At 33.0% G+C, this 27,678-nt stretch overlaps 3 protein-coding genes across 3 annotated transcripts; 1 reads left to right on the top strand and 2 right to left on the bottom strand.

Annotated features, from left to right (window-relative positions):
• Positions 1-2,044: 2,044 nt before the first annotated feature.
• LOC129951362 (protein neuralized) lies at positions 2,045-4,891 on the bottom strand. Its single transcript, XM_056063471.1, has one exon. The coding sequence runs from the start codon at positions 4,302-4,304 to the stop codon at positions 2,445-2,447; it is 1,860 nt and encodes a 619-aa protein (XP_055919446.1). The 5' UTR covers positions 4,305-4,891; the 3' UTR covers positions 2,045-2,444.
• A 6,129-nt stretch (positions 4,892-11,020) lies between these two features.
• LOC129951865 (DNA excision repair protein ERCC-5 homolog) lies at positions 11,021-21,271 on the bottom strand. The gene is made up of 6 exons (XM_056064214.1): positions 21,062-21,271; positions 20,827-21,002; positions 19,747-20,765; positions 13,126-14,633; positions 11,744-11,979; positions 11,021-11,675 (listed from the first exon to the last, which is right to left on the bottom strand). Exons 1-6 carry the CDS (start codon positions 21,147-21,149, stop codon positions 11,124-11,126), a joined length of 3,579 nt encoding a protein of 1,192 aa, XP_055920189.1. The 5' UTR covers positions 21,150-21,271; the 3' UTR covers positions 11,021-11,123.
• Positions 21,272-25,540: 4,269 nt separating this feature from the next.
• LOC129950213 (STING ER exit protein) lies at positions 25,541-26,863 on the top strand. The gene is made up of 4 exons (XM_056062066.1): positions 25,541-25,938; positions 26,007-26,158; positions 26,305-26,562; positions 26,643-26,863. The coding sequence occupies exons 1-4, from the start codon at positions 25,818-25,820 to the stop codon at positions 26,793-26,795; spliced, it is 684 nt and encodes a 227-aa protein (XP_055918041.1). The 5' UTR covers positions 25,541-25,817; the 3' UTR covers positions 26,796-26,863.
• The last annotated feature ends 815 nt before the right edge of the window (positions 26,864-27,678 follow it).

Genomic DNA, 27,678 nt, shown 5'->3' with positions numbered 1-27,678 from the left:
AGCAATCCTTAACATCTCTATTGCTTTTTTTCTTGGACTTGGCGTGAATTTCCACAAAACCGAACTTGTTTTCTTTACCAGTAAATACAAAATAAAATCCCCCACATAGACCCCCTTATACAAGCGGTATACCCCTCAGACAAAGCAAAATATTTGGCTCTTATCTTGCATAATAAGTTAATATTCAAGAGAAGCACACTGTGGCCTTATTCTATTGTAAAAAATCCATTGTAATTAAATGGGGTCTACACCACTGGCTATACTGCACTTGATATTCTGTTCCATCTTATACTGCTAGATACTTTCAGCACACAATCGTACGCTAGCACAGCCATTCCACTTAAAGCCTCCTCACAGTGGATCAATAATAATATTGCCCACTCCTTTATTCAGATCTTTACCTGGTAACGTCGACACATAACCCCTTATCCAGAAATTCAATCAATCAAAAACTTCCAAGTGTCCATCCCTTCTAGGTATACTTATGAGAATAAGTCATTTTCAACAGACGAAACAATTAACTTTTATGTAGATGGATCAAAAACCTATGACGGGGTTGGTTAAGACGCTTACTTGCAACAGACTAAATCTATGTCTTTAATTTCGCCTTCCCAATTATTGTAGCGTGTTCGAAGCAGAACTTCTGGCCATGAAAGAAGCCCTTTCTTACTTTAGATAAAAAAATGATATCGACTACCGATATACACATCTTGTCAGGAAGTCAAGCTGCCATAAAAGCATTAAACTCTGTTGCAATAAACTCACAGCCGGAAACAGGTGATCATCTCTTGTGAAGATGCCGGAGCAGTCGAAAATTCAGCTTATTTAGGTGCCGGGTCACAGCTACATTCCAGGTCATTGGGCAGGTTCAGGCGACATAAGGGACTTGAAAGTAAGGAAAGTTTCTAGTATCTGATTGGCCAGCTGCCAAAAAAATGCCTTCCAATTAAGGCAACTTTAATGGAAAGTTGTCTGGAAAGTAAGTTAAGAAAAATCTACCTATCAAGCCAAGTCAACTTATTTCAAAATGACAACTGATCAGGTTCTTTCATCCAAGAGAAAGCTGAGCTTTACTACACTATAATTTATTTATTTTTTCCACAATTCCATTTAATGTTTTCTGTAAAAGAGTTACTTCTCAATTTAAAAAAGAAACAAGTAATATTTCTTTACAATACAAGACAAATCGTAATCGACTTGTAGGTTGTCTGAGGAGTGTTTTTTGGACAATAATGTGTTTGGTAGTTCTTGTTCTATGAATTTAAAGTAAAAATATGTGAAGTTTAGTTCTGAATTTGAAATTCATGACACTTGGAAAACTTAATAGTTGCCTTGGTCAAAACTTACATTCAAAGAATAAAGTCCCTTATGTTACCTGAACCTGCCCATTGTAAAGTTGACGAACTTGCAAAAAATTGAACAAATTTTTCTTTGATGGGATAAAACTAACGTCGGTAAGGTACCTCTTGCTACTTGTATTAGACAACTTAGTATAGAGAAAGCAAACCACAGATGATCTAACACAACCTCTTGTCGTCAACTAAACTAATTTGGCCACTGCATGATGCTAAACGTTCCAAGCAACTCATTTCGGTTGGGAGGTTGCACATTAGCTCCGTTATAGGAGTCCTTACACGACACTGATTAATAGGTATGCTTGCTTTTGCACTTGGATCTCCTGCACACGATTTTTGCAGAAGTTGCATGGATGAAAAAGAATAGGAGTCGTTTTTTATGGTTGTGTCCTGCTTGCTTCAAAGACGAAGACTCAACCTTGAACACTTTTCCTACCTACAATCATCCTAGTGATTTAAGAAATTTCCACATCTAACGCCTCAAATGCTTTATAGCTAGCTCTAACTAGTAAAACGTGATATTAAGATCCAGGTCTGTGTGTTGGTTTTCCCATTAATAGCCACCTTAACTTAACCAAACCCAAGCCTGGGCCAGTTACCAACTCTTATTACGATTTTTGGCCATGTTTTTCTGCAACAAATTTGTAGCTGTAAATGGTCAATTTATTTTATAAAAATCCTTTTTCAAGTTGATTATTATCTTTTTTCTATATTTAAACAATTTAAGTTTATTTGTTTGCTTAGCTTAAACAATTTTATAAAATAATATTTAAAAAATCAGTTCCTTTGAACATACATATCTGAGTCTCGAGTGTTCATAAATAAGTAAAAAAAAATCTGTTAACTTGAACATAAATATCTGTGTTGGCACAGATAAACCATATTATTTTAACTTAATAATAGTTTTTCAGATTTATCTTAATAGGGTTTGAAATAATGGTCTTTTGATAAAACATAATTAGGACATTTTAGTCATTAAGTGGGGACAGTATTTTAAATTATGTTATTAAATTTTTCTTAATAGGTTTGCAAAATGTGAACTTTATAGTAACAAACTACATAACATAATAATAAATTCTTATATTTTAATCATGTGGTATATGTACGAATAACATCCCGTATAACTGCCCGACATAGTGGGCATTGGCCACAGCCTGCTCCTCGCCACTGTTCGATAGCACACTCGTAGCACATGCACATATGTCCGCACATGTAGAGTACAGAATCAATTTTCTTCTCATAGCATATCGTACATTCTGAGGCAGTTAACTCACTATCGTTTTTCTTATCTTCCAAAATTTTCTTTGAAATAGTGTCGTTGTTCTTACTTCCTAAATTTAGATTTGGCTCGAAGGACTGATTTTTGTTCGTGGACACATTTGGATTGTTCGAATAGGTAGATGTTGCTTGACTTAGTATTTTTACATCTTCGTTGCTATAATCAAATTCTTGTGTACGGTTTGTGACTTGTGGCAGATTCACCACAAGTACGGTTCCACCTGGCTGAAGTTGAATCATATCACTTGAAGAAGGCAAAAATATCTGACTAACTTTTGGCATTGAAATGTTGCTGGCTGAATTTAAAGAAGCTTCCATGCTGCAAAGCATATTTGATTGGTGTAGTAATCCACCGACATTAATTGACGCAGTTGAATTAGACGAAGAAATTGGGTGAATAACCGAACTGGACGAGTGTTTCAATTTTTGATCACTTTGAAAATATTGTTGGAATACACGAATACTGCGAGTGGAACCGTAAACATCGAAAAATGCCCAAAGTTGTAAGCGATGGTCAACATGCATTATAACAGCAGGTGTTCCGCAATTTTTACTTATTGTGACTTCTCCGATTGCAGACACGGAAACTGATATTTCATCGCCTTTGTTGCAAGGCAATGCGATGTCCTTATTGACTACCCAATATTCAGGTCTGTCGAGTAAGAAGTTTGAATCAACTGGCAAATCGTTGTGATTCAATGATGCTGGGTTACATGAAGTCAAGCCTAATGCAAGGGCTCCAACGTACGTGTGATCGGTTTTTAGTATTTGAACTACTATACTTTCCTCCGTTTGAATTGGTCTAGAGGTAAAAACGTATCCTTGGCAAAAATCATTTTCAGTACGAGCAGCAATAACGTGGTCGGGAGAAAGTCTTACATTTCGACCTTTCGCTGTATGGAACGGCAGGGGCACCAACCTCCTGTTTATATTGTATTTTAGATGTGGTAAAGGACTATCACCGTCCAAAATACTAAGTGATTGCATGGGAGTTACTATGCTGTTCGCCAAATTGTTGGAATGGGACACTTGACTCGAGAAAGCAACTGTCGATGATTGTTGATTAAATAGCCGTGCATCCAAAAGTTCAATAGCAGTGCAGTTGCCATATATATCAATTACTGTCCAAAGCAACCCACGTATGTCGATTCCTGAAAGAATAATTCCTTTTTCCTCACCGTTTATTCCATACATAACATCACCAGTAGAATTCACGTAATAGTGCAACACATTATTCAATTCACAATGTTGTTCATGCAGAGCTTTAGCCCAAAAGCCAGGACGGTTCGTTAAATCTGGACACGCATATTTAGGCAAGGAATTCTCCAATGAGGCTGGGTCATTACTTGTGAATCCAAAACGGATGCCTCCATTCCAGTTATTGGAGATTTCCGAAAAACGCATATATATTCTTTCATTGATCCTAACCGGTCGGGCACTAAATGTTATAGCACGACAAAAACTTTCGAATCGTCTTGCTTGTGTTCCATCACGCGAAATTCTGATATTATCGCCATGCACATTATGAAAATGCAAGTGTGGTAAATTATTTTGTGGTAAGCAGGTTTGGGGTTCGCGACGCACAATTCCCAGGTGTTTTTTAATCTTCTTCAGAATATGACTCCGTTTCTTTTTTATTAGTTTATCTGTTGTTTCTTCTGTTATATCCATGGTAATTGTTAAGGGACACACACACAACGCGTCTGTCCTTATTTTATGTTAAAATATTTGTAGGTATATCTTTATTATTAAAAATAATATAATTTTGTTTATGCTTCGTGCGCCATCTTCATACTCTTAACAATTTTCTTTTCACGACCCGACAAACAAAGACATAAATGACCTGAGACTGAGAGGCTAGCTAGAGCAGAGAGAAAGGAATACATGTACATAAAGATACATATATATTAGTTTGTGCATTTATGACAGATGGGACAAGTTTGGAATTGAACTTTTCCTTTTGATGCAGATGCAACCCATCAAAATTAGATACGCGATCAAAATCAACACTACTAAACACACTTAACGAAAAATGGCATAAGCAATAAAATTAAACTTTGTATCTTGAAATTAATCTTGTATTCTTCTTATGTTTCATTCTTTTTTATCTGTCTCTAGAAGAAATAAACTTTTTGTTATTTGTTGAATAATTGAATGAAGTTAAAATAATTTAAAAAACACCTTCAACAATACAATAAACAAAATTGAATAGTGGGTTTTAATCAAAAACACTCTACTCTAATAATGATATAAATCCTCGGAAGCCATCTTAGTTTGCCTACAAACTAAAAAGCCAACAGCTGACATTTCCCCTCAAAACTCATTGGTCAATTTTATGTATGCGTGAAAAGAAGACATATTTTTTTGTTCAGATGCACATCTTTTCATCGAATTACAAACACATATAGAGTTTTTGGTTTTAATAGCGACTTCTCCTCACTGTGGGTGTCTGACATTTCTAGTAAAATGATAGGTCTGTTTAAGTGTGTGTTTATTTTTATGAACTGTCATTTTTCAGACGCGTTTGAATGCCTCGTTCTTAGCATTTAACAAAAAAAAGGGTTTACACTTTGAAGTAGATGATAAATTGCTTATATTCTGAAGTTAATTGCTTGTTTCATCATCTGTAATGTGTGTCTTAACAAGCATTTTGATCCTTGATTTTATTTAGCAGTTATAGGTTCTTTTTATAAATAACTAACTGCATTTAAAACATTTTGTAAACAGAACTAAAGGGAAAATCAAAACAATAGATTAATCTAAGCTATTATAAAGAAACATCTGCCTTAAGCTTTATATGAGTACGACCTTGGAACATAATGATTTACCAGTGTTTTGTAAAATTCTGACATTAGCGCAAAGTTAATTTAAAATATTGAAAAAATGAGGTCAAAATTTACCAAATTAAAGGCCCACACACACTGAATCTGCTGCAGGGATCACGGTACAATATTCGCCACATTGTTTTAAAAGTAAATAAATTGACCTGCTGTCCCTGTCTAGTGCAACGTTGGGAAAAATAATAAAAACAAGTGTATTCATAATTTTCAATATTTTTGTTTAACAATTAAGTATTTTGTCGTTATTCTTTATTTACTTCAATCGTACCTAATAATGCTCTCATATTGTAAAGTAGTTTTGTGAAAACAACCTTTTGTTTTTACAAAACGGTAAACAGTTTGAGACCAATGACTTAAAAAATAATAGAAAAAAACTACTTTAACTGTTATTCTAACAAAAGGATCAAGTTTTTCGTATGCAAACAGGAGTTTTGAGTGTGTTTATAAGTTTGCCTGTTGTTTTATATTCGATGCTAAGCAAAAATTTTAAAAGTCATCTATAATTTTATTAAATATGGGTCGTGGATTACATTATACTCACTTTGAATGCGAAGTGATAAAAAAACTAAGACAGCTGGAAAAACGATGGTTGAAATTGCAAAAATCTTACAGTAAACTTTTCGAAGAAAAAAAGTATTTGAAGTTTTTCATTCAAGCCCAAAAGAAGAAGCAAGATGAACAAAAAGATAAAACTTCTTCACGTTTTGATACACTATTGGTAATAATATGTAAGAAGAAACTATAACTTTCTCTGAGGGAACTCAAAAATTAATTAAACGGGCTAGAACAATAAAAAAACAACTAAAAGAAGCAACAAAAGCATTATACAAAGCCTTGCATTTGCAAACAAATACTTGGAATAATGTTTTGGGGTTAGATGAAACGAAGATCATATTGTTTGCTTCCGATGGATAAATGTATGTGAGAAGGCCAAGAACAAGGATTTTAACTCAAAATAATACACAAAGACAGTGAAACACGGTGGTGGGAATATAATAATTTGAGGGTACTTTTCTGCATTTGGTGTAATTCGAATATTTTGGATCAAACATAAGTTTTACGCTGAGGAAAAATTCCTCAAATCTTAAATCCAGTCATGCAATTATTAACTGAAGAGGAGGTGGCAGTTAATTCAGGATAATGACTCGAAGCACCCCTCCAAATTAGGTAAAAAATACTTAAAACAAAACAAAATCAACGCTTTGGAATGACAATCACAATCCCCCGACCTAAACCCAATAGAGCAATTAAGAATTCGATGGGCGAAAAGTGGAAGAAGTTATTAAAAATAAGTGTGACACTACAAAATGTTCAAAAACTTTTACTGTTAAATCTATTTTTATCATTATTTCTCATTGTTTTACGAGGGGCGTTCAATATATTCTCGGTATCGATATGAAGGAAAATGCGAATTCAATTTAAATTGTTTTTATTTTTCAATATAATCTCCCCTAACATCAATGCATTTGTTACATCTTGAGATAAGCTTTTTTAAACCCTCAAAAAAATAAGTTTCCTCTTTCCCTGCAAAATACCCATTTATTGCCGACTTGAGTTCTTCATCATCCGAAAATCTTTTTCCATGAAGACATTTTTTCAAATCCGGAAACAGGATGTAATTACTAGGGACAAGGTCTGGACTATAGGGTGGATGTTGAATTTCTTCAAAACCACAATCTCGCACAGCAGCGTCAAGAAGGATGTTGTGAATGGTACCAGTCGAAAGCTTGGTGATCTCTGCCATCATTTTCACCTTTATTCGGGCGTCCTCGAGAACAAGTTTTTCGACTTCTTTGATGCTTTCTCCCGTACAAGCACTAGCCGGGGCGCCGGAGCGGGGGTCGTCTTCAATGATCTCTCTGCCTCTCTTGAACTCACTTGACCACTTTTGCACAGTTGATAATGAAGGTGCGGAACCCTGGTAAACTGCCACCATTTCTTCATGAATAGTTTTTTGACTTTTTCCTTGCTTAGTGAGAAATTTAATTACAGCGCGATGCTCAATTTTCACCATCATCGTCTCAGTTGCCATTATGATTCTGTTTAAATAGAGATTTAACGGTAAATAATAATCACATTTATATGAAATTTTACATGAATGCACTAAAATAATAGTATTACTTGATAAATAAGTCAATTTATATATATAACCACAGCTTCACCCCGATACCGAGAATATATTGAAAATTGAACGCCCCTCGTAGTTCAGCAAAATTGTTGAATTTAAGCAATAATTAATTAAAAATCTATGTGTGTAGTTTCTGTTTTCCAACTCTTCACAAATACCTTTTATATGTTAAAAAAAATGAACACGGAGCCTGTTTTTTTTATTTTTTGCATCACTGTATGTCAACTTTGTATAAATAACCAAGAGTTATCACCGAAGATTTTGACGGGCGGCACCTAAAATCTACTGACATTAGCTACTGCAGTTTTTCTTTAAACTTAACTTTTATATAAAACTTCCAACTTCATCTAGCGGCTGCGGCACACAAAAAAAAAACTCCGTGATAATACCGTAGATTTTTTACATACAGAGATGTTATAAGTCCTAACGAAAATAAAAAAAATAATTTGTATTAAAGCAACTAAAATTTATTTAGTAGAAATGGAAAAAACAGAACTAGTATTACTCGCTTCAGAGCCGATGGTAGTCCTCTGATGGTGCTCTTAATTACTTATTAATAGTATATTTTTATTATTTTATCGATAAGAAAGAATAAGTAAATAATAAATTATTCACCGTTTGGTATAAAATCTAATAAATATGATTTAAAATATGTATAACCAGCATAAGTGTTCACTGTTCATATATGCTTTTCGCCCCGATGTAATGGTTGGGCTCATCAGAAGATGACCACTACACCTTGTCTTGACGCATATTTTTTTTTATTTTTGTTACATAACTTTTGAAATTTGTATTCTTTTAAGCATTCGAATATCATAATAAAAATGTTAGCTTTCAAACCTTGTGAATTGTAAAGCTTACATCTGTTTTATAAGAATATATGTCTTAATGTATGCAAATATATACGAGTATGAGCACTCCATGAATAAAATAAATTAAATTGAAAATTGTAGTGTTCTTCTTCAGGAAGCGCTGAACAGGTAACAGTGTTCTTTTGACACTCTTCTAGTTTTTTGTACCATGTGGAAGTCAATTCTAATAATAATAAATAAATATCAAGTTACACTTAGTCCAAAAAGTCTCCGTACAGCAGCCTAATTTTAGTGTGTTTTTGAAAAAAAAGGTGCTAGGAATAAATGTGAAAACCAAAGTGGTAATATTGAAAAAAAGAAAGCTGCTGTATGCTGACTTTTTGGACTATGTGTATATGGTTTACTCGACGCAGAAAACAAAACTTCCTTCACTTAACCATACTTTAAAAAAAAGGCTGGGATGCGACCCACACTGATAACTTCCCATCCCGTCTGTCGATTTGTCTTGCTTAAAAGTTTTTATTTCTTAAAAAAATTTAAAGTTACCAACAATATTTTTCATATCAAGAAATAGTTTAATTTAATAGATTTTTATTCGAAAAAAAAAATGTTTACCAACTTTAGTATCAAGTATCTTGATTTAATAAAAAAGCTTCAATTAAGCTAAAACCAAATGCCTTTATTAATGCTTAATTTGCTATGGTTTTATTCAATTGCTCGTCTCCACGATAGAGTAAATATCAGTCCATCTAAATTTGATTTTTACAGGCTACCAGTAGTTTTTAAGTATGTATTACATAACGGTAAAGAATTAGGATGTATAACTTTAAATTTATGTATTCAATTAAATATAAAGATATAAACTTTAAACTGCAAATAATTGGAACTTAACTCAATAAATTGTTCTCAAATTTGTTTTTAAACAACAGAAAGCAGCATTACAATAAACTATACATTTAACTTTGCTCACAGGTTATTAACTTCCCATAGGAAGTTATTGTAATGGGTCCGATTTTACAAATTGAAAATTTTGACATTTCTCGACGTTCCAAGGTCCCTAGAGTCGAAATAAAAGATTTTTAGAAAGACTTATGTGCGTGCGTGTGTACGTACGTTAGTACTTTCGCGACGTTATTTTCGTTGTCCATAGCTCAAGAACAGGAAGAAATATCGACTTTAAATAAATTTTGTTATACAGATAATGAGGCAGAAAGATGCAGAAAGGGCTCCCAAGAAAATTGCGTGGGTGGTTTTTTTTACCATAGCAGTTTGAAAAAAGGTGAACATTTTGGTAAACGTTAAATAGCTTACGAACCAAAAACGCTAGAGACTTGAATTAAATTTTATATAATATATTGTAATGTGATATCAAAGAAGTTTATTTTTTTGAAAAAAATCCATTTAACGTTTTTTTCTATAAATCAAAAAAACTGAAAAAAAATGTGTCACCTCCAAAATTTTACGTCTTAAATATGATTTCATCTCCAAAACAATTTTGTGCAACGAAAAATAATGTTTTTGACATCTGTTCAATTTTGAGAAAAATCTAATTGACAGTTTTTTTTTATAAAAAATAAAAATCTAAAAAAACATTACTCAAAATTGGTAAAAATTGAATATCGATTCAAATATCTTTTCAAAAACTTGAAATTTAGGCTTCAAACTTATTTTATCTTATGTTATTTTCAACATTCTGAAAAATTTTGAAAAAATCGAATTGACAGTTTTTTTTACAAAAAATAAAACTCTTAAAAAAAAAACAATAGTAAAACTTGGAAAGATTTACTTTCGAATCAAATAGCTTTTCAAAAATTAAAAATATTGGCTTCAAACTTATTTTATTTTACAGAAAATATTGATCTTGATATTCAGTCATTTTTATATAAAAATCCAATTGTCCGTTTTTTCATAAAAAATAAGGTCTACAAAAAAATATAACGCAAATTTTTGTAAAAATTGATACGAGTATATATAGACAAACTTTTAAGCAAGACAAATCGACAGACGGGATGGGAAGTTATCAGTGTGGGTCGCATCCCAGCCTCTTTTTTATTTTGGCATGAAAAGAATGACTAATAACTATTTATAAAAATTGGTTTATAAATACAAATTTTCTACACAAATCAATACAAAAAATAAATACAATTTTTTAACATGCCAATTCTCAAGATGATTAATTTGACTTGTTAGCTTAGCTCTAATTTAAATTAAAGAATTATTTTGTTTAACGATATCATTCATATCATGTTTTTAAGAGACTGATTTATTTTCTTTTCTATTGTGTAAAAGTTTTGAAATAAGTATGCATAAAGTCAATACGATTATCAAAACTTATTCCAATTTTATAGCATTCAAATTTCATGTGTAACACTAAGACCCTTGGCGCTACACAAATAATAAGCTCAATGCTAGCAAAATAAACCTTCTCATGGTGAAAAGTGTAGCAAGGGTTGAAAGTTTATCATACGCTTGTTTATTGGAAAATTAAACTTTAAGTAAATGGGAATTATTTGTAATGATGAACATTTTCAATTTGGATGGTTCTGTTATATTTAACTTAAATCCAACCGATCATTGACATTAAAAGTGTTCTTATACTTATTTCGCTATATTTCTAATAATAATTTATTATTTATAAAACTGTTTCACAAATTTACATGCATTTAAAAAGTAATTTTATGTATTTACATAACTTTGAATGCCACCAATTTCAATTATTTTTTCCTCGTTTTTGTTTGGATTGCTTCAACATTTCAGCGGCTAATTTCTTCTTTTGTTCCATTTCTTCTTGATCTTTTTGTCGCTGGGGTATTACTTCAGATTTTCTTGCCGGTGGCAAGTTAACTTTCTTCTTGCTTACACGTTTGTTCTTTTTTGGTGAAATTTCATCGTTATTTGTACTATCCGCAGTTGTGCTTACTAATCGCTTTTTTCTTTGTTTTTTTGGTTTTTCTTTATCGACTTCCTCATCAGGTTTAAAATCTGCTGACATACTGTTTATTGCTTGCTGAACACGTTTACTAACTGCCAATTGCTTTGAACTTGAAGAAACGCTTTTTATCGAAAAATAATTTGTTATTGCTGATTGTGAAGTTTTTTCGTTAAGTTTCTTTAAGACTGGTCCTAAGATTTCATCAGTTTTGTTTCTTGTCCAGCCAAAATTTGCTCTCGTAAATTCCCTTATGGATTCTACATCCGGTGTTCCCCAACTAAATGAGTTTTGGTTATTATCCACTGTAGGCTTAAGATATGCCTCAGCCACCTAATGTATTAAATAAAATTGTGTATGTTTGAATATGTTTTGGATTGAAAATTATTACTACGTCTTACCGCAGTACTTGGAAATTCTTCATAAACTTCAATGTTTGCCAGTTTATTTCGAAGTCGATGTCGAACTGAACTCCCAATTACTGTATTGGTTTTAGTGTTCTTCCACCATTCACGAAAATTTATCAAACTTGTCAGAACTGTAGATGTTTGTTGACTGGGATCTACTTGTGCGAGGTCTTTTGGAGTAAAAGTTGCTAGTATTTCTAGTGCAGTCACTGCACCTATTCCATTAATACCTATCAATAAAATTATAAAATAGTTTGTTTTAAAAGTTAAATGAAAACAAGAGTTGCTAGTAACATATATTTAGTAAGAGTGTATGGTTCAATTCTATATAAATTGATAAGTTGGTAGTTTTACTTAACAGTAAAAGAAAAAATTACTTTAAAGTTAAATAGAACAATTTGTAAGCTTCCACTTAGGTCAGTCATTTAAAATTGTCGAATGATGTCTTCCTTTAGGTTTTAAATATTTTAAAGCATCTTTGATGCAAACAAAATAAGAAGAAATAATTAAAATACACATTTGGGGCTAAATTAAAATAGCACACTTTTTTGTATCAACTCTAGGCCCAATGAAGACGTCCTATTTTTTTTTTCAATGACAATTGACATTCATTAGGACAGAAAAGGACTGGTCTTTTTCAAGCAAATCAAATGGACTGAAGTTAGGCATTTGTCCTCAGAAATTTGGCAGGTTCAGGCAACACAAGGGACTTCATTTGCAGTCAACTTCATTCTTTGAACGTTCATTTCGACCAAAAAATCTACTTAGTTTTTCAAGTGTCATGAATTCCAAATTCAGAACTTTACTTCGCGAACTTTTACTTTAAGTTCATAGTACAAAAAGTACCAACAAAATTACTGTGTACAAAACATTCCTCAGGCAAGCTAAAACTCCATCACGATTTATATATTGTATTGTAAAGAAATATAAGTTATTTCTTTTCCAAATTGACAGAGAACCATTTTACAGAAATCAATAAATGAAGTTGTGCAGAATATAAATAAATCATGGAGTAATAAAGTTCAGCTTTCAGTTGAATGAAAAAACACGTTCACCTGTCATTTTGACATGAGTAGACTTGACTTGATAAGTTAGGTAGATTTTTCTTGACTAACTTTCCAGACAACTTTCCAACAAAGTTGCCTTAATTGGAAGGCAATTTTTTGGCAGCTGGCCAATCAAATGATAGAAACTTGCCTTACTTTTAAGTCCCTTATGTCGCCTGAAACTGCCCATTTTCTAACGCAAATGCACTACAAACATTTTTTACTTTGTATGTTTTGTCTTGTTTTACAAATCATATAACTTCTTGAATAATTTAATTTAATTTAACTAGACCATAAAACAAGTTAAAAAAATATGAGTATTTATTTTACCTGTAGTATAATCACTTCCAACTAGCAACGCTAACTGAATAAGTTTATTCCGATCAACATTGAAGGAGCTCTGAATTGTGTCACACTTGAACTCCATAACATGTTTGTTTTGGGCAAAAAAGTTCTTATACACCGTTCTACCCCCAAACAGCCATATATCACTATCGTCAGTAATTGTTCCGTTTGTAAGTTGAACTGTATCAAGGAATGCACACTGCGCTTCAGCCTCCATAGGAGCAACAATAAATGGAACTCCAAATAACCGCAACAACTCCATGCATTCCGAATTCATTTTCTCAGTTATAGTCATTCCCATTCTACCCTGACGATTTCTTTCCTTTTCCAAATCTCGTTTTTCTTTTGCTAACGTCGATGCCATATCTTCTAATTCTTCTGTGGATTTTTTCTCTTTCAAAGCCATTGCTGCAACTTCTAGCATATCCTCTTCTTTATCTACGATTTCTTTTATTTCTGTAAAACCTTCATCGTCGTCCTCGTCGACGCTCTTATTAAACAACATTTTATTGACTTTGCGCGATTTATTAAGTGGCGAATCATCGTGATTAGTTGAGCTTCTCTTTTTTTCACTGCTAGATTTCGGTGATTTTCGTACAAAAAATGGTGGAGTCACCTTCGGAACATCCTCAATCTCATCTTTTTTTTCTGGTGTTCTCTTTATAATAAATTTGGTTTCGAAAAAATTAGATATATCTCTTGTTTTTGATGGTGTTAAATTAGTCGCAGATTTTTCTGATAAATCGTTATCAATAATTTCGATAACTTCGTTGCATTCTGATTTTATTGGCAAAAGTAAATTTTCGCCATCCAAAGACTTAGATGCTTTTTCAATATCATCCCTTTCTAAAACCGAAGGAGCTTCTGGCAGAGATGTTGCATCCGACATGGATTTTGGTATTACTTCTGTCGGAATATTTTCAGAAGAATCACTATCGGTGTCATATACAAGTTTTTGACTTAGCACACTTTCGTCGTCTGAAACGTCTATAGTTTGTGTATTAAGTTTTATATCAGAAAGATTAATTTTCGTTACTTCAGCAGCTTGCTTTTTTAAATCCTGAAGAATATCTGATACATTCAATGATGTTTTCTTTACTTCAATCTTTTTGTCTTCTGTTGGTTTGAATACATCTGCAAAAATATCTTCCTCTTGATCTATTGCTTTGGATGGATCTACAAATATTTCCATTTCTTTGCTAACAGTTTTTGAAATTACACTATTTGATGGTTGTTGGCTTATATCCTTGACTTCTTCTAAATCTGAATCGCTGTTTGAATCTGAAATTATACCTATTTCTTCATCTTCCTCTGAAATCTTGGGACTTTTTGGAGATTGTTTGTCTAGTTGTGAAATCTCTTCATTCTTTATCAATATGGAGGATTTAAGGAGCTCATTTTTGGAAGAGGAACTTGCTTCTGCCAAATCCTGATTCTGAACAATTTTTAAAGACTCATTAGAGGTTATTATGGTCTGGTTTTTGTCCTGCAAACTTTAAAGAGAATGTCATTGAATATTTATTGAACATAAAATTATGTGAGAAAGGTGTTTAAAATATATTACTTTTTCGGATAATTTCACGACAAAGTTCTGGTCTCTGAAACTGTTTTAAATTATAACTGCATTCAGTTATAAATTATTTCCTTGTCTAGTTCAAAAGCATTAAAACAAGGATTAAGATCTCAGTTTGAGTCAGAACTAATCAAACTGAGGTGTCTATAAAATTATGACTCGATATACCAATGTTTTTTTTTATAATTAGCGAACAATAAAAGGATTTTATATACCTGTAATATGCCAAAGACACAGTGTGAGCATTAATAAAAGAGGGAAGGGTTGGATAAGGGGTGTCGGTGTACATTGAATTGAATTTCTGAACATTGCAATGATAGGGAAGGATAGAGCTTGGCAAGGCATTCCACATTCGCATTCCAATTAATCTCTGTACATCATAGTACGGCCGAAGTTGGGCTAAACTGATGGGCATTTCTAGAAGCGCGGGTATTACGGTTAAATTGTTTAAGGGGAGGACTGCAACTGGCTATTTCAATAGAGCATAGTCCGTTAAAATAACGGCAAAAAAGGGTGAGACAAGAAACCTTGCGTCGATGTTCGAGTGATGTAAACGAGTTATCGATATTAATGTTACCTATCATTTTAAAAGCTCTTCTTTGAATATTATCCAAGAGGCTTAAATAAGTTACTGGAGCACTAGCCCAGAGATGAGAGTTATATTCAAGTTTCGGACGCATATAGGTTTTGTAGATTGTAGCAAGATCAGACGGAGAGAAAAATCTCTTAGATCGTCTCAAAAAACCAAGACATCATGAGGCATTTTTGGCGACATTGCGTATGTAGTCGCTCCTTAAAAGATGGTTGCTGATGCACATTCCGAGGAAGTCAAGGTTTTTAATTTTCGTTGATACAAGTGCCACTCAAAGATAGTGGCAAAGAGGGTTTATCTCGCTTTACCGATACAAGACAGCATTGGGTTTTCGAAGCATTAAATTCCACACGGTTTTTTATTCCCCATTGTACAATGGTGTTTGGGTCGGAATTTAATGAGCTTATCATATATTGTCGTTGGGATGTTAGTCAGAAAACTAATATTAAAAGTTTAGTGTATTATCGTCAGCGAAACAAATTATTGGATTAGATGTTGCAGGCAGGAGATCATTAATAAAAATGAGAAAGAGTGTTGGAGATAGAACAGAGCCCTAGGGCACACGAGCATTTATTTTAGTTTTCAGACTTGAATCCGTCCAAAACAACTTGTATTGAACGGTTCGAAAGAATATTTCTAATCCAACGAAGAATAGTTTTGTCGACACCGAAAGCACGCATTTTCGATAAGAGAGCAAGATGCCAGACTTTATCAAATGCCTTTGAAATATCAAGTGCAATAATCTTACTTTCTTCGGTGAGATGAACCATGAGATCACCAGTGGACCTATTGCTACGAAAGCCGTATTGCCGGTCATTAAGAAGCTTCTGTTCCTCAAGATATTTCTTAAGCTGATAATTAATCAGCGTTTCCATGAAAGAAGTGAAGTTAATGCAATAGGTCGGTAGTTATAGAGTGAGGAAGATTCGCATTTTTTGTGGAATAGGTTGTTTCTCTAAACCCTGATTTTTATTTGAGATTACAATTTGATTACATTTGAGAATTTTGTATAATTATGCTGTTATAACTTCTTTTTTATAAATCTTTTTGACAAAATTAGAGAATGATAACATACATTCCTATATTATGGATAGATAAAATAAATAAATTGGGTGGCACAACAGTTCGTTGAGAACTAGGGCCTAGTGACTTACAACTTTCAACCATTCCTGTGTGCGAGTAATGTAGTCAGGAATGGAGGGGGTACAGTTTATATGCCGAATCCGAACGGCTAAATTGAGAAAGCACTTTTTCATGACAAGAATTACTCTTGGAGAATTTGTCAATTCCTCGCAAGAGGCAGTACCCGTGAAAAAAACTCTAGGTGGCACAGGCAGGGATCGAACCGAAGACCTCTGGCATGACAGTCAAACGCACTAACCACGGGTACTACCCATTATTATGGATGATCTGTCGAAAAAAATGAACTGTAAACTGTTGTTTTCGTGGATAAGTCTAGCTACCAACAGATTTTTTTGTTTTAAATATATGTTGCTAGATATTAATATTAAGTGTGCAACATACATGCAATCCAAATGTTTTAATTGGGCAGGTTCAGACAACATAAGGGAGTTCATTTGCAGTCACCTGTATTCCTTGAACGTACATTTTGACCAAGTCAACTAGTTAGTTTTTCAAGTGTCATAAACTTCAAACTCAGAACTTTACTTCACTAACTTTTACCTTCAGCTTACCGTACAAAAACTACCAAAAACATTACTGTCTTAAAAATACTCCTCAGGCATACTTAAAGTCCATCCTAATTTGCATTTGGCATTGTAAAGAAAAATTACTTATTTCTTTTCCAATTTGACGAGAAACCCTTTTACACCAAATAATAAATGAAATTGTGCGAAAAATAAATAAATCGTAGAGGAATAAAGTTCAACTTTCAGTTAATTAAAAAAACATTATCGATTGTCATTCTGACATAAGCTGACTTGACTTGATAGTTAGGGATATTTTTCTTGACTAACTTTCCAGTCAAGTTTCCAATAAAGTTGCCTTAATTGGAAGGCAATTTTTTGGCAGCTAATCAGATTCTAGAAACTTGCCTTGCCTTAAAGTCCTTTATTTTTTTTTTTACACTTCAGAATTTCAGAAAGTAGTCAGTTTATGTCGCCTGAACCTGCCCAATGGCACTATGGACTATAAATCTGTACAAATAAGTGACATCAACATTATGTCTAGAAATACAGTGCTGTACTTAATTATTAGCGGTGATTGGTTCGGTAGTTGTATTTATTTACTGCATTTCATCAACTTTTGGTTGGGAATAACCAAGGATTAAAATATAAGTCAATTGTACTTCTAGGCAGACATTATTGATTTTCTTACTGGCATTGTACTTTTTACAATGTATCACGTCAGGATTTGAAATACCACTTTTTGAATTGCGAAAAAAACACGTATATAAGGCTTTTTGATTACCAATAAAATCCGTAATGATTTTCAAATCTATGTATAATCTTTTTCTTCAATATTCAGTTAAAATATTAATATTATTTCATATAATAATGCAAAAAACCTGTCTCACAAAAATGTAAAAGAAACGCTAAACCATTTTTGGTAAGATGGTTTTCAACAGGAAAAGACGAAACGGTTTGAAAGTAATTATTGCTCTTGTAAATATTGTCTAAACAGTTGTCCAAACAATTCCATTACATCAAGTTTTTGAAATATATTAAAAAATATAAAAATAATGTTGGAAACCGGTATTTTATAAACTTGAGAAAATTGTTAAAATTAGTGTTTGGATTCGAAATTAACACTAAAAATTAAGACCAAAACGTATTTTTCAAAACTATTAAGTATCAAAAAAGTCAAGTTTTTTATCGAAACTTTATATACATATTCAAATAAGACTGATAACTAATTTTTTGCACAACGTATTGAAGAACCTATATCACTAATTGAGTTTGAAACTTCCTTAAACAAAACTAAAGGCAAAACTCTTGGTATATATAAAATTAATTATTCAATGCTGAAAAACCTACCATTTGATGTAAAATTGAGACTTATTAAACTATACAATAATATACTTAACACAGCTGTCATACAGCAAGCTTGGCAAACTGCAACACTTCTTACCATACCGAAACCTAATAAGGATAGGAAATTAATTGATGGATACCGTCCCATATCCCTTATTTCTTGCTCTTCCAAAATTATGGAAAAAATCATAGCAAAACGACTGATGTGGTTCGCAGAAACAAGAAAACTTTCATCTACCAACCAAGTTGCTTTTTAAACTAACCGGGGATGTGTCGACGCATATCTTTATTTAGATTACTACATATCACTAGCACGGTAGCCACTTGAAAAAAATTGCATAGCCAAAGCTCAAAATAAAAATGAGCAATCGCACCAAAAAAGGACCAAAATAATTTGTGTTTGCAATGGCTTTTAGCTTCCCATAGGAAGTTATTGTAGTCAGTCCGATTTGTTGAATTGAAAATTTTGACATTTCTCGACGTTGCAAGGTTTCCAGAGTCCAAGTAAAAGATTTTTAGAGAGTTGTCTGTGCGCGCGTGTGTACGTACATACGTTTGGGAAGAATAACGTTTTTGGCATCTGGTAAAATTTTGAGAAAGTCGAATTAACATTTTCTTACAAAAATTAAAAACCATAAAAATCCAACAGTCTGTTTTTTCATAAAAAATTAAAATCTACAATAAATAGTACGCAAATGCTACGAACATTTACTAAAAATTGGTTTTCAACTAAAAATCTCGTTAACAGGAATAGATCTTCAAAAGTAACTCTATAGATGCGGCGACTAAATTTAAAGTATTTGAGACAACTATCAAAAGTTCTCTCTTATGCGCTAACGAAGTTTATGGATACAAGGAATTAGACTGGTTTGATTTGGCATCAGAATATAACTATCCGTTGTCACTAAGTATTGATAATTTAGGAGCATTTAGAAATGAACTGTATGACTTAATTTCTATTATAGATGAAACAATTTATCTAAAATCAATAACCCGGGCAAGAGAGTCTGATACAACAACAGATTACTCTAAACTCAACTTATGTCTCGGGTATGACAACTATTTTCGAATCGAGTTTACTGCCAATGAGATAAGTCTAATCTTTAAAATGCGAGTTGAAATGCTTGAGCTTAATTATAGACCTCATAGAAATGATTTGAATCCAAATTGTTCACTATGTAACCTCAATCAGGCTGATAATATTTCTCATTTCTTAGCGTTTTGTCCAACCATACAGGAAATCCGAAGATTATATTTTAATAAATGTTTTTTTTTACAACTGAAGAATGTTTTGTATTTTGAATGGAGAAAGTGCTTGGAAAAATGTCATTCGATTTGTTTCAGAGGCTCTAGCATATAGCTAAACTAAAAGCCCAATTTGTGTATTGAAACACTTTAAAAAAAAAAAAAAAAAAACATAACAAAAATTTGCTATTGATTGAACATACCAAGAATTGTAGTTAAGTTCATCATTGATTTGAGTGTTCTCCAAGAGACTTTGAACGTCCTCATCATTCATGCACGCATGCTCAATCATAAAATCTCTAGCAAGTCCAACACCGGCATTTCTTAACACTGCTCGTTGTTCGCTGTTAAGCTTCCTCCCCTCTTTTCTATAACAATAGTCACTTTCACTATAGGGAGCCGCATCGTCCAATGACATTTGAATAGCTCTTTCTAAATCAGCCTCTTCTAAATCAAAATGATTTTTCTCTGCTTCTTCTATTTTTGGTTTCTTTGAATTATTTTCAAGTTTAACTTTATTTTCCTCTAAAGCGGCATTAGCTAAAGTCTCTTTCAAATCACGTACTAAAAGGTAACGAGTGTTTGAATCTGATGAAATATGTTTTGTGCCACTTAAGCTAGATGTCTCAATTATCCCCTCTTCCGTAAATATATCTTCCAATTCGCTTAACGTAAATGTCCGCACCCCATCCATTTCTTTTTGGACTTCTTCTATGCTCTCTTGTACTTGGCGCCTTTTCAATAATCTCTTCATTTGAAATGTACTGAAGTCATTGCTCTTGGCTGGAAGCTCATGCAGTTTTCCCCAGGATGATTGCTTTCTTGTTTCTTTGATGTCTATTAGGATTTCGTGTCTTATGTCGGGAGGAAGGTTGCGGAAATGTTCACTTTTCACGTCAATAGCTTGCAGGTTTTGGTTGTAGTTTATTCGGGGTTTGGATTCACAAAATGAACTATCGGATTCTGAACTACAAGAAGGTTCATCTTCATTTTCGGTGGTGCTTTGTTCTAGTTTTGGCAGATCTGGCAGTTTGAAAATATCTTCATCTTTGCATTTCTCATTGGTTTTACTTTTTGAAGGAGATGCTTTCAAAAGTTCTTCTGTGGCTTTTGTGCCAAGAGCCTGTTGTACAACCTTTTCCTTTGCCAGAGATTGTAACAGCAAATTTTGAATTCTCTCTGCTTCGTTAACCAACTTGTTCCTTTTTTGATTACGCTTTGCCTAAATTAAGTGGAACTAATATAGTGTTTATTATATTGACAAAGCAAGAAAAAAGACTTACAATAGTTTCCCTTTTTAAAAGAGGAACTTTTCCATCGAATACGAAGACCGGCTTTATTCGATAGAACATCAGTTTGCATAACCGATGAAACAAACCTAGGAGGTGTGAATTAGCCAGGGCTGAACCTTTGTTGTCCTGGAAGCCTTTTACGACTTGATGAAGCCATATAGAGATATCTGCAAAAAGAAACATAGATTCTACATTGTCCATTTAATCATTATTGGACATCACTTGCCTATGGCTAACACCTTATTTTCCAAAATTTCAACAGGCACTGGTTGGCCGCATGGTTCAATTAATTTCCACAAACCAGTTACTCCCATCTTTTAAATTTTAACATACAAATTACTTGTGCAAATTTGTGAAATATTACTATTTATAACCTTTATTTAATTTTGTTTTAAGTTGCAATAAAGTGTATAGGTACTGTTAAAATTGAATGTTTGCGATGTGATGTTTATTTATTATGTCAAAAACAGCCGGTTTTTATTTGGGATATTGATTTTGGCTTGAAACTCTATTCGACCTCTTGTAAACTTCTATTGGGTTGTATAGAAATTAGCTTCAACTCAAGTCGTTTTTATTTTTTCGGTCATGCCGACTTTGACATAAAGTTTACCTCAAGTTGTATGGTCGCTTTACATCGTAAATATCGTAAGCTGGATCTCAACGTCCGAAAAAATATATTTTCTATTTTGTTGCGCTTTCACAGCTGACTACTATATTGTCCTTGCAATTTGTTTGTTTTATTTCAGAATCTGTGTATAGCTGCCGTGTTCAATTTATAAAAAATAAAAGAAACAAATTAATAAATAAAACAAAATGGTTTGGCCATTAAGCTCAAAGACATATCAGAGTGCTCGGTTTGTGTTTCTTTTTTCAATCAGAGCTAGCTCATTGCGTGCTGTGAATAATATGACCGAGCTAATGGAGAGTGTCTGACTTCATTTTTGTTTCGTGCGGTATGAAATAAATAGATGGCAAATTCAAAAATATTGACAGTTTAGTGCTCTAGTGTGTTTCAAAAATAAACCGGAGAATTCGGATCAAACTCTGCTCATAGCGTTGTGGAAGTGCTTAGGCTCTGTCTCAGTGCTCTGAATTTTAAAAGTAGAAACGTCTTCATTCGCACTAACTAAGAAAGAAAATTGTATTGATAATTGGATAAGATATTTGGTATAACGTGGAGCATGTTTTGACTTATATGAATGAAGTGCAAAAGTCAAATAAGATTGCAAGAGGCCATTAGACACTTGCAAGCCAAACCACAATCTTTTGTTTGGTCGGTCAGGCTTTGACATTTCGAATATACAATAGACTCTTCAATCTGAAACGTCACTTCTGAGGTTACGACCGCTTTATATAGTAATATCGTAAACTTCAGACCAACGTCAAACCAAAGCAAAAGCAGATCTATTTTCTATTAGGTTGGGGGTTTGACAATTCATTGTCAGTCATTTTGTATTTATAGTTTTAAATTTAAGTATTAAAATAACTTATTGAAGTTATTCTTTTTTACAAAATCAAAAAGTGTGATTTTGTTTTTATTAAGTCATATTGTTTCAAAAATTTTATCACGACTGTATTTATCCCATTCACTTACGTACTTATTGAAAGAAAAGTCAAGGGCGTCATAAAGCTACATCCATCTAATCTTAAAAACAAAAAATAGCTTCATAAATTAACAATAAGTGCGTTTTTTGGTATTCCATATATAGTACAGTGATAAATTGCCAAGAAAACGATCCGCAGTAGCCAGCTTTTTGTATTTATAAATTGGTACAACTGAAAGAAGATCTGTCAGAATAATAATAAAAAAAAACACACAAATAGAAGAAAGTTTTGTGAAAATCAAATGTTAAAATTAACTTAGCAAAACAAACTAACAAAACTAATACAATGGACAATTTCATCTGGAGCTTGAGTTTGTATAAAAAAAGTTAAATTAACAATTGCTTCCAGAAGAGGGTTTGTTCGTAGACTACTACATTAACATGTGACGTTGAAGCGAGCTTGAAGATAGCATCAATTCTTTATATTCCTGAATCGAGTTGAAATGACCTTGATTTGAAACACCGAAAAGTTTTATTTAATCTCAACTGAGATAAACCTTTGGTGAAAATATAGCAAAACTTAATTATCTTTTCTATTGTTTTCTCTTGCCAAATGAGCCCAGTTAGTCCATTTTCATTTACAAAACTAAATAATATCAACATTAACAGATTGAAAACACATACTTAATTCCAAATGCACCTCTACTCAACGAACACAGCCATCGGGATACAAATGCAATATCAATTGTACCTACATTTGAAAACGAAATTACATAAGATTCATTCGAGGCTCGTATAAATGTCAAAAACCCTTCCATAGTAAGATTCTACTTTAACTTTTATCACTGTTAAGCTAGCATCACACTACCAGTGAATTCACTGACCACTGACAGGCAGTGACGTCACAAAAACTGATGTGGTTTTAACGCCAGTGAAGCAATTGCTTGTCAGTGGTCATTTGAGTAAAAAAGGTTATCACACTTACTGACAGGCCCGTGCCAGTGTGCCCCAAAACTCACTGACACCTGATGCTAGTAAGTGAATTTTTTCCGAGTCGATCAGTGAACTGACGCCTTAAAAACTGACTATCACACTACACTGACACATGATTCACTGGCACATAACACTGGCAAGTGGCGTCAGTGAAATTTACATGAAATTGGGTCAGTGAGCAGTTTTGCTATCACACTATACTGGCAGCACTGAATATCAACAGCCAGTGGCTGTCAGTTTCTTGTTTTTGTTTATATTATGTTGTCAGTGGTCTTGTGTGGACGCATAAATAAATTAAATCAAAAACAAATAATATCTTTTTTAAACGGAGGAACACTGTGGCTGCGTTAAAAATGTTGGAAGAAGAATTGTTCGAGATGGCAGAAACTGCAACGATGGTTTATTTGGCGGGGTGTGTGTTGGAAAGCATCAGCGACGATAATGACGACAGGAGAAAGCGTCGACCGCGTAGTGTTTGGCAGAAGAAATGGTTGAAGCGCAGGGAAAAGGAAGGGTTTTGTGCCAAGCTACTCATGGAATTACGGGAAGAAGAGCCGGAACTATATCGGAATATAATGCGCCTGTCGAGCGAACAGTTCGATTATTTATTTATTTATGCACATCGGCCGATTCTAAGAACATCAATTCCGAATAATGGGGGTATTTAGCTGTAGCGGTTCCGTCTATAGCACCTGCTCAAATATCCACTTATGGTTCATAGCCCTCTCACGCTTAGCCCGCCGCTTCTTGGCTTTAATGGATGCTTCAGAATCAGCCACGTTATTACCTCCACTCATTTTATATAAATAAAATCCTGCAGAAAACATGCAAATGTCAAAAAAACCCTGCCAGTTCAATGACAGGATTTCAACACTGACAGCACATGAAATTACATGGGTTGTCAGTGATGGGACACTGTCAGTGTACTGACGCTCTTGTCAAAATAGTCTGCCAGTTGTCCCATGTGTCAGTGACTACTTATCACACTTGTCATTTTTCTTGTCAGTTACTGAAGCAATTTCGGCTTGACAGTGAACACGTCAGTGCACTGACATACTTCACTGACGTCCCAAAACTGGCTATCACACTACGCGCAACCATACTGACGACAGCCTGTCAGTTGTCAGTGAATTCACTGGTAGTGTGATGCTAGCTTTATTCATACTATGGATATTGTTTTTGTTATTATTGTAACATCCTACTATACTTAGGATAGATTTTTCATCAAAACACGAGTATTGCAAAATTACAATCAAGTATGTACCTACCCATCAAAGATGTCAGTCAGATGTGAATCTAAATTTCGTGTTGACAAATAGTCTTAAATGAACCGACCAAATGGGAGGTTGTGAATTGGCAATAAAGTACAGATTTATTGCATGACTTAAATATATCGACAGTGAATGAACTTCATTACCACCTGATAGTTAAACGAGGGTATGATGTGAAAATTTTAAATTTTTAATAAAACGTCAAAATTATATCTTTTTTAAGGTATTTAAGGTAAACACGATCAGCTAAATTAAAAACAAAATTGACAAAGGCAAGTTGAAATGTCAGATAGAGTATTTACTCAATATTTTATTTTCTCCAAAAAAAAAAACAATTTCACTGTTTTCCCTCTTCCCTAATTGTTATTGATCAATAAGATGGTTTTTGATAAATAGGGAAGTGAAATGATTCTTCATCGAAAGTATTCTCGCGAAAAGAGCAATATCTGTGAACAGCGTCTAGGTTTGATTAATTTTATGAGATTTGTTGGATATTGTGTTAATGACATACGAATCTAGTTTGCGGATTGTGTTGATGTGAGTTTTGATAAATGACATTTATAGTGATAGCTCAATAAGTCTTTCCAAAAAATATGGTGGATAAAAAGATTACCGGAATGGAAATGATCCCAAAAAAGCTATTTATTAAATTTGTTCCGATATTATTATTGGAAGACCCTGCAAATTTCACCATGGCAACTAATTGATGGTATTCAAAAATGACTAATAAAAATTTGACAATCTCACCTTAGACGATTTCACCACTGCAAATTTGAGCTGAAGAGTTGAAATAAGTTTTAGAACCTCTTGTAAAGGAGGTTTTTCAAATGGTCGAAAAGTTTTTTAAGCTCGTTTCAATCCATCATATAAACTTATTCAAGAATTGTGTTTACATTCTGTCAGTCACTGTCATTCCGCATTGTATACAAATTGAAATTTGTGAGAATATTTTATTTATAAATCTTAAAAAATTTAATATTTCTAGTTTTGAATAAAACTAAATATATAACAATCCTAAGATACTATTGGTTTTAAGATAAAATATCAACTTCTCGCATTCAAACAAAGAATTATCCACGTTTACCTCGAACTGACAAATAATGAGAACTCGTTAAAATTCGGTGGTACATGTTTAATTTTGTGTTAAGTCGGTTATAAACTAATTTAAAATAAAATGCCTAAAGTAGTATCTCGTAGCATTGTATGCTCTGATTCAAAAGATCAAGAAGAATACAATGACGAAAAACCCTTGCACATCTATTACTGCCTTTGTGGGAAGCTGTCTTTAATCTTAGGTTAGCGAACTTTCCAATATCATAGAATGGATCGAAAATTCGAAACTAATATTATTTGTTTATTGTAGATTGTGATATTGAAAAATTGCCCCTCCGATCGACCGACGGCGCCAGAGTCATTGACGGTAAACTCAGGGCACATAAATTAACTTACAATGTTGGTGAAACTGTTTATATAGACCGGACACCGAAAGGGATCGAGAAACAGTTTAGACTTCATGTAATTGATTTAATTTTATTTAAGAACATTCCTACAAATCGCATTCCTATCTTACGATCTGCCTATACTATAAAAATCCTTTCTTTACTTAAACAGGAGTAACTAATTTCTGGTCTTATATTAATTGTATCTAAATTTAATTTTAGTGCAAATCGTGCGATCTTCCTGTTTATTATCGGCACTTACCGGAGTCACACGTAACATTTATTTTAGATGGAGCATTAGTTAAGACCAAAAATGAAACCCAGTTTAGATCATTAAAGCAATCGGAAGATATTATTGCGGATCCAAGCGAAGCAGGTCCCTCACAGAAGGTTATGGTTACGCGCCATACAAAAAATATGGGAAAATTCAGTTCAGTTACTGTATCAACCATTGATGAAGAAGAGGATGAAATCGAAGCGGTAACATTAACATTTTATTTACCTATCACTGGTTTTCTTTTGATATTAATATTTTTACCTATTCATTTATGTTATTGCAGAGAGAAGTTGCTGACAGCTATGCAAATAATGCAAGAATTATTGAAAAACAGTTACTTCGAAAAGGTGGTAAGCTGACAGAAGCTGGCGCGAGAACAAAATTAAATGATGAAGTGCCAGCTAAAAAATCACGAGGAACTCTTTTGGATATATAAATTTTATACCTAGTAAATTGACAAAACTTTTAATAGAAAAATAAAAGAAATTTACTATATTTAAGAAACTTGGGGTTCATTGCTCAACAACTAAATGATTTGATAAATCGTCGTCTTTCTATAAAAACTCCCTAAGTTTTTTTGTGTTTTGAGATATTTTCATTAAAAGTTTAAAATAAATATGCAAATTATTAGATTTAGGGAGTTTTAATTCTTTATAATTTAAAAATGGTGCATAGTTAAGCTTAGGGAGTTTTGAAAAAATATAAATTTTGTCATTTGCATGAACTTAGTGTATTTATTTCATTTTTGCGGAAAATGGACTTGGGGAGTTTTCATAGAATGACGAAGAAATGTTATAACTAGATATATGTAACTCACCCTTATTGTGAAGATCAACTATCAATTAATAATTAAAATTTTTCAATCAATTTTATTAAATGGTATTGTGAGTTTCAACTGTCAATGAATTGTTAATACATTGTGGATTTGTATCAATAACATATTGTGAATGGAAAAAATTGGTATTGCGAAAAAAAAATTCATCGACTTTCTTGTCAACTGGCAATTTTTTTTTTCAATCGTAAATTTGTAGTTGATGAGTTCGTGTTTGCTGAAAAAATAACAAACAAATGTGAGTTTCGAATTATAAAAATTTATAAAATCGTTAATTTTGTATTTTTAAGGTCTCAAAAAGTTATTAGTAACAAAAAACAGATGATGGCATCAGTAGTCATCCCTTTAACTTTATTTTTATGTTTAACTGGGCCTTAAAAATCCATTTTTAATTGTTGAACGTGAAACTAAGTTTTCCTGATTAATTGATATTCGCAGATTGGGATACAAGATAGGTATTTGTTTAAATCGGTACCTTAAACAAATT

This window comes from Eupeodes corollae, chromosome 3, assembly GCF_945859685.1.
Source record: "Eupeodes corollae chromosome 3, idEupCoro1.1, whole genome shotgun sequence".
In the NCBI taxonomy this organism is placed as follows: Eukaryota; Metazoa; Arthropoda; class Insecta; order Diptera; family Syrphidae; genus Eupeodes; species Eupeodes corollae.
Note: the sequence above shows the minus strand (reverse complement) of the source record. Positions and strands in the feature narration are given on the sequence as shown.